Here is an 11,877-nt window from a genome sequence, read left to right as displayed (position 1 = left end):
GTGCAAAATGGGTGTGTCTGTAAAGCAGTGTGATGAGGCATGATGTTAATAACAGTCAATGGTGTCAAAAAGTGAAATGGTGTTTATCTTTTGTGATCCCATAGTCCCAAAATCTAGAAGTATATGTATAAGAATAAATATATGTACTTTTTTTCTAATTGACCACATTTTTCTTTTCTAAACTTTATTTTAATTAGCAGTAAGGGTACACTATGAAGCCTTTTCAAGGTGCTACAAGTATTAATACCACAGACTACAAGGTACTGCTTAAGTGTGAAACACTAAGATGGGGAAAAAAACCCATATGAAAACTAACAATGCTTGTGTGACGTTGTGCTAACTTCAAATATTCAGAAAATGTTTAGCCTAAAGCTTTGCAAAGTGTAAAAATATTTTGCCATGTAAGCAGTTATTAGTCATGTAGTTTAATTATGACTCTTTTAAAGACAGGTACTGTACACTAAGGCTTTGTTACAGTCAAGACTCACGATACTTAGGCTGTATAATTTTTATAGAGATTTAATTGTGAAAAGTAAACCTTAGAATACATGTAAACAGAAAGCAGTGGCTGACATGGAACATTTTAACAAACTTGGAGCATAAAGAGACATTTATTAAACAGTGAAATATTACAGTATAAAATCCATCCCTCATCCACACTTTATATTTTATGCTGGGTTTTCAGCAGAACATAAACCTGTCTAGAAACAGCAGTTACATTTATGAAGACAGAATATTACCATCTTATAATATTACCAAACCAAACATATAAAAAAAATCTTTTGCAGAAACCGCAGAATTACACGCCACCAAAATATGTTGATTAACTAGTTGCCAGCATTCGTAGTTAGAACTGATCTGATCAAATCTCATCTGATTTCACAAGTTTGTAGTTGATCTTTGATCCCCTGGATTTGTAGACCATCACCCCACACACCATGGCAACTACTGCTACGACACATCCAGCGACGAAAACAAGGTTCAGGTTCAAGCTTGGACTGATGGCCTCTGGAAACAAATAAGGGACATTAGCATTTAAAACACCTTACTTTTTGATTGCACAATCTTCGTAAACTACCATGGTAAAGATAGGACGTACCAGTAAGTGATGCGCTCCTCTTCAGCCGCAGGGGTCCCTGGGAAATGAAGTGACTTCTGGTCTGGATGGCAGCTTCTCTTTTGTGAACGTGCGAGGATGGTGCAATGACCGTGCCGTTGGTGCAGCCCTGAGCGCAGCGAGTGTTGGGATTGTTGGCTTGACATATGATAATGGAGCAGCTGATGAACACCTAGAGAGGAAAAGCGAGACAATTAAAAAAAACACACATTCATTATTCCAGTAAAATAGGGCATGACTGTCGTTCTTCAGTGTTTTTTTTTTTTTCCCGTCCTTACCTGGTCATATTGTCCAATAAACTTGAAGGCCTCCATACTGAACTTGACACTGGGCTCGTGACTTGTGTAGATGTTAACAGTTTCATCAGTCACGCATCTGGAATACATTGACAAATTGGATTTAAATTGTTGGATTTAAATTAAACATAAAAAAAATGGATGGATGCTATTTGTTATTGACAATGTAGGCTAATCAAACTCAGTGATTCCTATGCACACATAAACCCGACTGATTTCAGTTGAAACAACCTGTAATGAAACATAAAGCGTATTTGTATGATGTGGTGTGTTTTTTGATTCTCACCCATTTGTGATGATGGGATAAGAGATGGGATAATTGGGATTATCATAGGGTGTAGCTACACAGGACTCGAGGAACACTTCAGTGTCTTGCACTACACTGACAGGTTCGATTTCCATGTAGATCGGCTGTCCCACGTTGTACTCCAGTGGATAGGTGCTGGGGCTTCTCAAGTTTCTGAAACTGCCAGACTGATAAAACTCAAACTTATAGCTGAATGTGCCAAAGCCTCTCTCAGTGAAGTTGACAGCTGGCCTGTGAGCATTAAACATTGTGGTGATGCTGCTCTTTTTCTGGTACTTGCACATGACTTCAATTTCAATCTCATTTTTCCTGGTTATGATGTCATGTGGATTGTCAAAAGTAACAATCGTGTTCTTGAAGATCAGATGTTCCTCAGTCTCCTTCAAGTATAAAAGTAGTTTAGATGCAGTGGAAAAATTGTATTATTATTTATGTTAATTAAAACTCATTGAACTCCTTACTTCGATTTGAGTACCGCATTCGTTTAGAGAGAAAGTTTTAAACACATGCGTGGTATTGGAAGAAACTAAACAGGAAGCATTGTTGTTCAGCCGCAAGTGATTTCCATGGAGCCCTGAAATTGTGGCTCTTTCTATCGACACCGACATTGTGTCTCTAGAGCAAGTCACATTTGCTTTTGGACCTTGAACAAATAAAGAACAATTGTAAGAAAGTAGATGTATAAACATCCTTTTGCTTCAAGGACATACAAAGAATTAAAACATCAAATCAAATGTGAAGAAGAATTTCAATAAAAGCTCAAAATACCTTCAGCCTCCACCACAACAATAACACACCTCATCTCAGACTGATAGTTCCTAGACCTAAAATATTAAGAAGATTAATTAGCTTCATTTTATATTGCACATTTTGATTAAAGTAATCTAACTGTGTAATCATACCCATATTGGCCCTCAGCAGCGAAGCAAATTGGAAAGTGTTGGCCAAAATTCTCTGATGTTGGTGTCCAGTTGATCACATACTCTCCAGTGGTGGTGGTCTCCTTTGTGCTGTTCAGAGGTCCACTAAAGACCACTTCGGTGATGCTGGACAATCGGGGAAAAAAATCCAATTAGATGCACATGTATCAGTTTAGAAACTGAACTGAAATGACCCTGTTTTTGAAGTTATAGTAAAGATTTAGATCAGTTGTTCTTAACCTTTTCGACTTCAAGGCCCCTCACTGTCCACAATAATATTCAAATGTACAAAAAATAGTATATATCTCATTTAAATAATTCCTGCCCAAGACATATGCAAAATAAAGGGGCGGGGCCTGGTTGAGTTAATAGTGTGTTGAAACTCGTGGTTATGGTAAGGGGTGGGACAATTTCCCAAACACGATCAAAGCGCTTGACCAATCACAGCTGACCGGGGCGCGTTAAAGTTGAAGATCTAGTTTGAGCTCAGAGGGAAGGATGAAGATCTAGATTGGTCTAGTTGGCGTTCAGAGAAACGTGTTAACTGTGATCAGACTTTTAGACATTTCCTTCATACCTTGAGTAGGTTGCAGTAGCCTTTACTCTGATCTCTAGCTCTTGATTGACACGAGCCTGTAGGTGTTCTCCATGATGAGGTGTTGGGTGGATGAACCGAGGTAGATATTCACCCTCAATGCAAGATGGTGCAGGAGCCTCCACTAAACCCAAAACATAACATGAAGGTTGTTCACATGAAGATTGTTGCAGAGCATCACAATTAAAAGACTGAGTAACATTTTATTTTAAGGTGATGTAGTTACATGTTACTACATGTACTTACTCTAGTAATAACAGTAAATTATGCATAATTACAAGTAACTAACCCTAAACCTAATCGTAACTCTATAGTAAGTACATGTAGTTAATTAATATTGCTCAGTACTTATTTGAGTAAGTACAGTGTAACTACGTCACCTTAAAATAAAGTGTAATCAAAGGCACTGAACGGTACCTTCTAAAGCGAACTGTAGTGGTATTTTGCTCAATGGTGGATTGGCAGATGCATTGACAAACGGGGTTCTGACCGCTGCAGCCATGGCAGTGTAGTTTAGAGTGATGTTCTCTTTGGGATAGTCTTCCATGACCAACTCAAATGCATAAACACCACGTGCTGTGGAGTTGCCATTTGACAGAGTACATGTGCTCTGGGAAGAAGAAAGATTTGAACAGTCAATGATACTTTCAGCAACAACTGAGTCAGCTGAGAACATGTGGAAGAATAAAAGGAAACACTTCTTATTTTTGTATGATGATCAACTCTCAACACAAATTGTTGTACATTGTTCCTTGCTTATTCTCACCTGATCCAAAGTGAATCCTGCATGTTGGTTGCACATTCCACACTCATTTGCACTGAAAACTCCATATCTACACCTGACCTGATCTAGATCTTGATCACAGGACAACAGATTGTAGTTCCTGGGGCAGTTCTGAGGAACTCTAGAAACAATCCAAAAACAGTAATCTTGAAATGAGGGTTTTTTTTTTTTTTTTTTTTATCATTTAGTACACAGGCTTCAAGAAGTACTTTGACACATTACTTTTATTGGATGATAATAATAATAAATAATAATAATAATAAATGATAGGTATGATAGTAAATAAAATAGTAAATAATTGAAGATTTTGCTATAATAATAATAATGGAAATATGTAAATTATGTAAATATACAATATACATCTAAAATTTCACAAATAATAAATTTCAGTGACATCATTGTAACATGTTAGACAAATGGTTAACAGCGTAAGTCAGTGAGAGATGATCTCAGACCAGATTTTTTTTTTTTTTTTTTTTTTTTTTAAGAATCCTCAAAGTATATGATTTTCCTAAAATTATAAATTGGACTAAAAATAGATGGCACATCTAAGGTGAAATGATTAAAGAATGGAGGTTGTACATTTCTTCAAGAAGAAGACTGAAAAAGAGGAGTTTCAATAGTGCTGCATTGCAAAATTAAGACAAACTGATTTTACCTGACAATGGGAAGTGTGGTGGCGACTGGAGATCTGTTGGGCTGAGAGGTGTCAGATCTCACTCCAAGATCAATATGTGTGAGAAGTCTCCAGTTCCCGTCATTTGTGACTGTGTTATAGATCCAGCAGCAACTACTTTGCCTGTTGACAAGCATAGACTTGTTTTTTCATTTGTAATAAATTAGTTTTATACTATCTTCAAAGCTATAAGATAATGGTGTATCAGATTAGTCTTATTCCTCTGCATAAGTGCTTACTGCAGCTGAAACGGGCTGTTGTTGGGGACGGTTCTCTTCATGACTCCCTCAGTCTGGCACCAGCTGCCACCATTAGAGCTGCTGTCCACTTGACCACTCACATAACTTTTACTGCCACAGTTTCCAGACCCGCAAGACCAGTTATCATATGGATTACAGCTATGATAGGCCTCCTTAAAGCGGATATCCACCTGAAATAAAGCATTTTGTTGTAACTTCTCAACATCCTTAATTTCTCTAGAATACTATTCTAATAATAAACATTTTGGAATAAAAATGCATATTCCTTTGTCTTGCTTCATAACTGCTATCCTAAATACACAATTATATAATAATTTCACACATTTTGCTTAATTAAAGCCTGATTGGAAATGACACACATTTACAATATTATGTGATATTTGCCAAAATGATAATAATATAAAGTTAGGTTACACTTTATTTCGATAGTGCACTTTAGACATTCTACTAGCTATACTGTAAGTAACTTTGCAACTACATGTCAACCAACTCTCATTAGAGTATTAGTAGACTGTTAGGTTAGGGTTAGTAAAATAAGTATGATAGTTGCAAAGTAACTTATATTCAGTAGAATGTCTGTTGAGGAGCAGCAAAATAAAGTGTTATAGAGATATTAAGCAGAGAGTCTACTAATACTCTAATGAGAGTTAGCTGACATGTAGCTGCAAAGTTACTTAGTTAGAAGAATGTCTAAAGTAGACAATCGAAAGAAAGTGTTACCAAAAGTTATTGTTAATATAAAATGTAATTGAATGATTTTAATAATTTTGATATTTTAAGATTTGGGTCTAGGAAAAGGATTAAAATAATAACACATATACATAAAAGGTATTTAAAAAGTATTAAAATGTGAAATTTTAATGTGACAGTAATAATACAAAAAACTAATTCAGTTGCTTTTAATAAAAATCCCCTTGCACATAAAGTGCACCTAATGGAAGAAACACCTGTGAATAAAATTCTCACCTCATAGGAACCATTAGGATTCTTTCTGGAGCTGAAGGTCATTGAGCCTCCATAGAAGTGAGAGGCAGTGGCTGTGGACGCCAGCAGCAGCAGGGCTGAGAGCAGAGCAGAGGCACACATGATGCTCATGACTGAGGTTTCCTCTCTGATCACTGCGCTGCCCTTTTAAAGGACCTGATGGAGGAAGTCATCGAAAAATAAGACACGTTTACAATAAAGATTTCAAGTAAAGGAAAGACAAATTATATTTCACTTCTACTCCTACCATAAGAATGATTGGCATGCAATTGTTTAGCTTCATTCCATCTCTGTACAATTAGACTCTGCTTAGAAAATTCTGATCAGGATCAACGATCAATTTTTTTTATTTTATTTTTTATTTTTTTAATTATTATTTTCACTTAGTAATTTTAGTGCTTCAACTTAAATGTTTCAGTTAGCTGCCAAGGCAACATTACTAATTTTTGTCTAGTTTAGGTTTTTCCTCTAATATTTATATTTTATTTCAGTGTTATTTCAATTAACAAAAAATAGTTTAAATAAAATATATAGATAGTATATTTACACTGTTACAAATTATTATGCAAGTGACATATCGGTAGGATTTTAGTACAATAAACATTCTGATTTTAGTTATTTAAAGAAAGAAAGTGTTTGTTTGTCTTGGTATCAATCTCAAACAGGTTTATTAAGTAGTTTGCCAGGTCTTCTTAAGTAAAGGGAAACCGACTTAAAGCGGTTGTTCCACATTATTAGGCAAATCACAGTTCTCATGACATATAGGAAGGAAGATCTTTCTGAAGCATGAAAATTGTGCAGTGTCTTACAAAAGACAAAAAAACAAAAACAAATATTTTGCAAAAACTGAAAAAAGATTGACGAACTGTCAAAAGATTTGCAAGTGATTTAGAGCACAGAAGAGGCTTATTAAGGGAAGTTTCTGTCAAACAAATTAATTATATTAAAAGGGCAGCTATAAAAAAGCCACTGTTGAGCAGAAAACAGGTATTTGAAGCTGCTGGATTCTGCTGGCAGAATAAAGTTGCATTTCAACCACCGCTAACCAAATCTTACAAAGAGAAACCTTCACAGTGGGTTTAGATAGAAATACATTTTTAAAAATGGTTTTATTGTTGTGGTGTTTTTGCAGCATGGGATAGTGCATTGTCTTGAATGAAAATCCTTTTATTTCAGAAGGCACTATCCTTCTTTTTATACCATATTAGAAAATAGTCATGAACTCCACATGTCTTGCAGAAGTAATTTTGACACCCTCAGAGAACCTAAAGGGACCTTCCATCTCACTTCCCAATATTCCAGCCCAAATCATCACCCACTAGCTCCTCGCTGACGTCACAGTGTTACTGGAAGGGGATGGCCACTCAACAGCCATCCAGAAATTCATCCATCTAGTCCAGAGGTCTTCAACCCTGCTCCTGGAGACCCATTATCCTGAAGAGTTTAGCTCCAATCCTAATCAAACACACCTGAAGCAGCTAAGTAAGCCTTCAGGATAACTTGTAAATACACAGGCAGGTGTGCTGAAGCAAGTTGGAAATAAAATTTGCAGGACAGTGGGTGCCCAGGAGCAGGGTTGAAGACCTCTGATCTAGACCATCCATTGTAGTACTGCATTCATCAGTGAATAAAACTATTTAAAAATGAGTCTTTGTGTATTTCTACATGCATTGTAAAAGGTTTCTCTTTGTGAGCTTTGGTTAGGGGTGGGTGAAATGCAACTTTACGCACACCTGCCAGCCTGCATGGAGAGGTTCTAGAGACTCCAGCAGCTTCAGTTACCTATTTGCTGCTCAACAGGCTTTTTTATAGCTGCCCTTTTAATACAATTAATTTGTTGGACAGAAACTTCCCCCAATAAGCCTTTATCTGACCAGGGCTCTTCTGTGCTCCAGATAACTTACAAATCTTTTGACAGTTCGAAAATGCTCATCTTCAGAAAGATCTTTCTTCCTCCCCATATATTTCATGAGAAGTGTCAGTTGCTTAATTAATGTGGAACAACATCTTTAACCTGTTAGCCAGCACCTCCGCTTTTGAAAAAATGCCAAGGAATGACATACCCAAACTAAAACAGATACAGTTCACGAACCCTTTGCACTAAAAGCAAAAGTATAGTCTCATTTGAAAGCAGACACTTTGCAGTTTATTGTACAGTCATAATTAATTAATTAATTGTTGTCATAATGAAACAAAATTGTTATAAACAGCTTCAAAGTTTTGTAAAGTTATTAGAAATGTATTTTTATGAAATATCTTTATGGAAATAAAAGTGAAGTTGGCCTTGTAGCAATCTAGAAATGCACTGCAGCTAAAGCCACATGCCTGACCATGTTATATTTAAAATCTGAAGATGGCAAGTCTAAAACTCTGAGTTTTATTAAATGTTTTTTAAGATCATGTCATGTGATTTTATTTTGAGAAGACCCTAAAATGCTAACTGATGTTTATTGCCATCTTCTAAACATCTATTCAGTGTATTGTCTCTATTGTTTTGTGCTGCAAACTGCCCCATTCAGTTTCAGTCTCTCCTGCTCTCATCCATTCACACCTCTCCGGCCTGGTTATGGCTCTAATTACTCTTTTCTTTTGTCTCTATTATAAATACTGACGATGTTCTATTCAAGCAGATTTAATCTTTTCATCAAACTTCTCACTTCACCATCTTTAAAACTGCATCCAATGCCCTTCTTGGAAAAAGAAAAAAAAAAAATCAGTGAGCTTTATAATTAAAAATGATTTATTTGCATTACATTCGTTTAGAACAGGCGCTTCTAGCATGTTAGCTTAGCACACCAACAAAACACGACAATTTATGAGATTAAAACCACGTTTTTGCTCCAAACTACAAGTCAAGTGTTTTAAATAATCTTCTGTGATGTAATGTGGCTTTGGGTAAAAAAATCAGACAGAAAATATAGTTTATGGTATTTTGCGAAAAGCTATTTCGATTAGCATTGCATTATAAATATAATCTATTATTATGAAAGTACCCAACATGGCATGAAGAACACAGATAAATATATTGTCACAATCGTGTATTTATTGTCTTCAAAAGTGTCTATCTGCATGTTATAGCGATCTTTGGAAGCCTCTGTTAGTTCCTGGAATGTCACATGGTATGCCTGTTCTTCACCATGTGCCATTTGTGGACAAAATGTGCACAGAGCGCCCTCCGGCAGCATGTATGAAATGAAAACACAGTACGTCAGAGTATCCAGCGCTCATAATGAATACAACGGCGCATTTTGGGTAAAAATTTAATATACATTACTCCTCTGTATAGAAATTTGACATAAACATTTCTCCAAATGTGGATGCTTTTAAGCTAAAAGCCCTGTAGGATGTTGTTTTGTCAAGTGTTTTCATGACGACCTCACAAGAGTTTTTTTTCTCAATGAATGTGGCTGACTCTCATATTTCAATGAAAAGGTAACGACTCAGTTTTTCATATTCAAAACTCCTGTCACATATTAACAAATAACGGTCACTATACGATATTGAGAGTAAAACAGAGGTTAAAAATTGAAGCTTGAGTCTTAGATCTTTTTAATGATGTATAGTTTGTCACGGTACTTACATTACATCTAACAGTAAATTTGAGCTAATTTAAACAAATAAGCTTCAGTGCGTCGGTGAGGGTTAAGTAGGTGTCACATCTGTTTTTGGTTCATGTCTTTTAAGTTAAGTCATAGTTATGTTTCCTGTTTGTCATGTGCTTTCCAAGTCATGTGTCATGTTCTATGTTCTCATTGGTTTGTTCTAGTCTTTTGTGTCTTGTTCTCTGATTGGTTCATTGTCTTGATTGTGCACAGGTGTCCATTGTCTGCTCATTAGTCTTGTATATTTATAGCCCTCATGTGTCATGGTTCTTTGTCTAGCTTTACTTTTGTAAGCCATTGTGGTGAGTTGTTTGTTCATGCGTCAAGTCAGGATTAGCTTTGCCAAGTCTTTTGTTTATTTTGTGTTTGGTTTATGGATATTTCACATATTTTGTTTAATAAAACTGCACTTGTGTTCTAACTGCAAACTCGCCTCAGTGGACTATTCGTTACAGAATGTTTCTCATTTACCTAAGAAGACCTGGCTGTAACGAAAGTCCACTGGAGGCAAGTTATAAAGAACCCAAGTGCAGTTTATTTAAACAAATCCAACATCAAACAAGGACTTTACATGGCATGGCATGGCATGGCTTGGTAAAACAACATTAAACTCACCACACAGCGGTACAAGAACAATGCATGACAAAGAACAAGGCAAACATGAGGGCTTAAATGCACAGAGACTAATGACTAACAAGGGACACCTGTGAACAATCAACCAATAAACCAACAACAACATAGGACACATGACAAAGGAGCACATGGCAGGATCACATGACACAAACATGTTAGAGTACTTTTGTGACAGTATACTATTACTCTCAATTAAGTAGTCATTTAGCTGATACTTTCCAAACTTAGGGGGCTTTCACACTGGGCTTGTTTCCCGCAGTCCAAGCCCGGGCGCGATTGTTCCCGGTGGCCCCTGCAGCGTTGGTCTGGTTTCACATTCAAATTGATTATATCGAACCCTGGAGTGTTTGCGTTCATCTTACGTCATCACAGACGTGCAAGGCAGAAAACAGAACGCGGGTCAATAAATTGTGTTTATATTAATGTGGTGCTATTATGTGCAGCAGAGTAAACGACACTTGTGCTTACTGTATGTGCGCCACATGTAGACGGTTTTCCGCTGGTTGCAAGCAGTCTATTTTGAGGAGACAGCTGATTGCCATTCATTTGCCACTCTAAATGCATTTGCAAAACGCGAATACACTGCAGGTTCACTCCTGCTCGAATCCAAGGTAAATCATCTACACTATCTCTTACATGTGTTTTATTTAAGTAAATACATTACAATAGGCGAAAACGCATGCGCAGGTTACTTTTCTTCCTGAACAAGTCCGCTCCCGAGTCCATGTTGCTTTCATATTCACGCAGACCACGGCACAGTTCGAGTGCAACCGAACTCAGACCACCTCCTTCAGGTAGTCTCGGGTTCGGTACCCCTGGTGCGCACCTGGGTTCGCATGACAGCTTTCACATTAGCGATTTTTCATGCAAACCTTGCCCCATTTCGAACTAAACTGCCAGTGTGAAAGCCCCCTTAGTGTAACTGTTACATGTGAGTAACAGACAAGATAATGTGAAGTTTGAAACCTAAACACAAACAAGGGTGGAACACAAACACTGAAGATAGAATGTTAAATGACAACAAAGATTTACCACAGACTTTCAAACAAGCTAAGATACTGTAAGATATTTAAGATAAAACTTAGATTAAGAGCTGTCAAGACCTGTAAACATATCAGTGCATCATTGCATCTTCTGCTGTTACTGAAGTATAAAACCTCACAGAAGGATAAATGACCGTCCTTACAGTAGCATTGTGACAGGAATGGCTTTCTTTTACAAAAGAAGAAACTCATATTGTAATTTAGAGTGGCAGCTCATGTTTCTATTATTCTGTCTTGACAGCTCTCGGGATATTGGTATGATATTTGAGTTTAGCATGGTAATGGATATGGCAATGTTAAATGTATTTGGTCTTGGCAGAATAGATCTGCTACGCTGCTGCTGCTGCTCCATTCATGACTATGGAAGTTAGACACTGGCTGTCATTAGCAAGCAATTAGCAAGCAGGGGGGACAAGTTAATTAAAATAAAATAAATTAATATGAAATAAAAATAGAAAAAGGACACTTCTGTCACACTTAAAGACGTGTGAATCTTTAAGTAATATATATGCAGTTTCCAGTCTTGCTGTCATAGCTGGTTGCCAAGGAAGGAGAGTTAAGGCAAGGTTCTAAGCACAAACAGTACTTTAATAAGCCAAACAAAAGATTAAGGCACTCAGACAGACAAGAGCAAAAAACAAAAACAAAACCTGTTACCAT

General features: G+C 36.7%; 1 protein-coding gene across 2 annotated transcripts in view; it reads right to left on the bottom strand.

The window, feature by feature from the left end:
* Positions 1-11,877, bottom strand: part of LOC127506174 (CUB and zona pellucida-like domain-containing protein 1) — a 116,787-nt gene that overhangs the window by 36,093 nt on the left and 68,817 nt on the right. Inside the window, exons 8-14 of one of the 2 annotated variants that reach the window (XM_051882378.1) lie at positions 2,623-2,766; positions 2,489-2,544; positions 2,182-2,363; positions 1,700-2,100; positions 1,396-1,492; positions 1,100-1,289; positions 504-1,008 (exon numbers count right to left, since the gene is read on the bottom strand). In XM_051882378.1, the coding sequence (XP_051738338.1) occupies positions 863-1,008; positions 1,100-1,289; positions 1,396-1,492; positions 1,700-2,100; positions 2,182-2,363; positions 2,489-2,544; positions 2,623-2,766 (1,216 nt within the window). In that variant the 3' untranslated portion in view covers positions 504-862. Of the gene's footprint in view, positions 1-503; positions 1,009-1,099; positions 1,290-1,395; positions 1,493-1,699; positions 2,101-2,181; positions 2,364-2,488; positions 2,545-2,622; positions 2,767-3,217; positions 3,360-3,652; positions 3,846-4,001; positions 4,141-4,677; positions 4,819-4,934; positions 5,126-5,921; positions 6,069-11,877 lie in introns of those variants that run through there. The other variant, XM_051882379.1, reaches the window with a different exon arrangement.

Source organism: Ctenopharyngodon idella, chromosome 23 (assembly GCF_019924925.1).
Source record: "Ctenopharyngodon idella isolate HZGC_01 chromosome 23, HZGC01, whole genome shotgun sequence".
NCBI classification, from domain to species: domain Eukaryota; kingdom Metazoa; phylum Chordata; class Actinopteri; order Cypriniformes; family Xenocyprididae; genus Ctenopharyngodon; species Ctenopharyngodon idella.
Note: the sequence above shows the minus strand (reverse complement) of the source record. Positions and strands in the feature narration are given on the sequence as shown.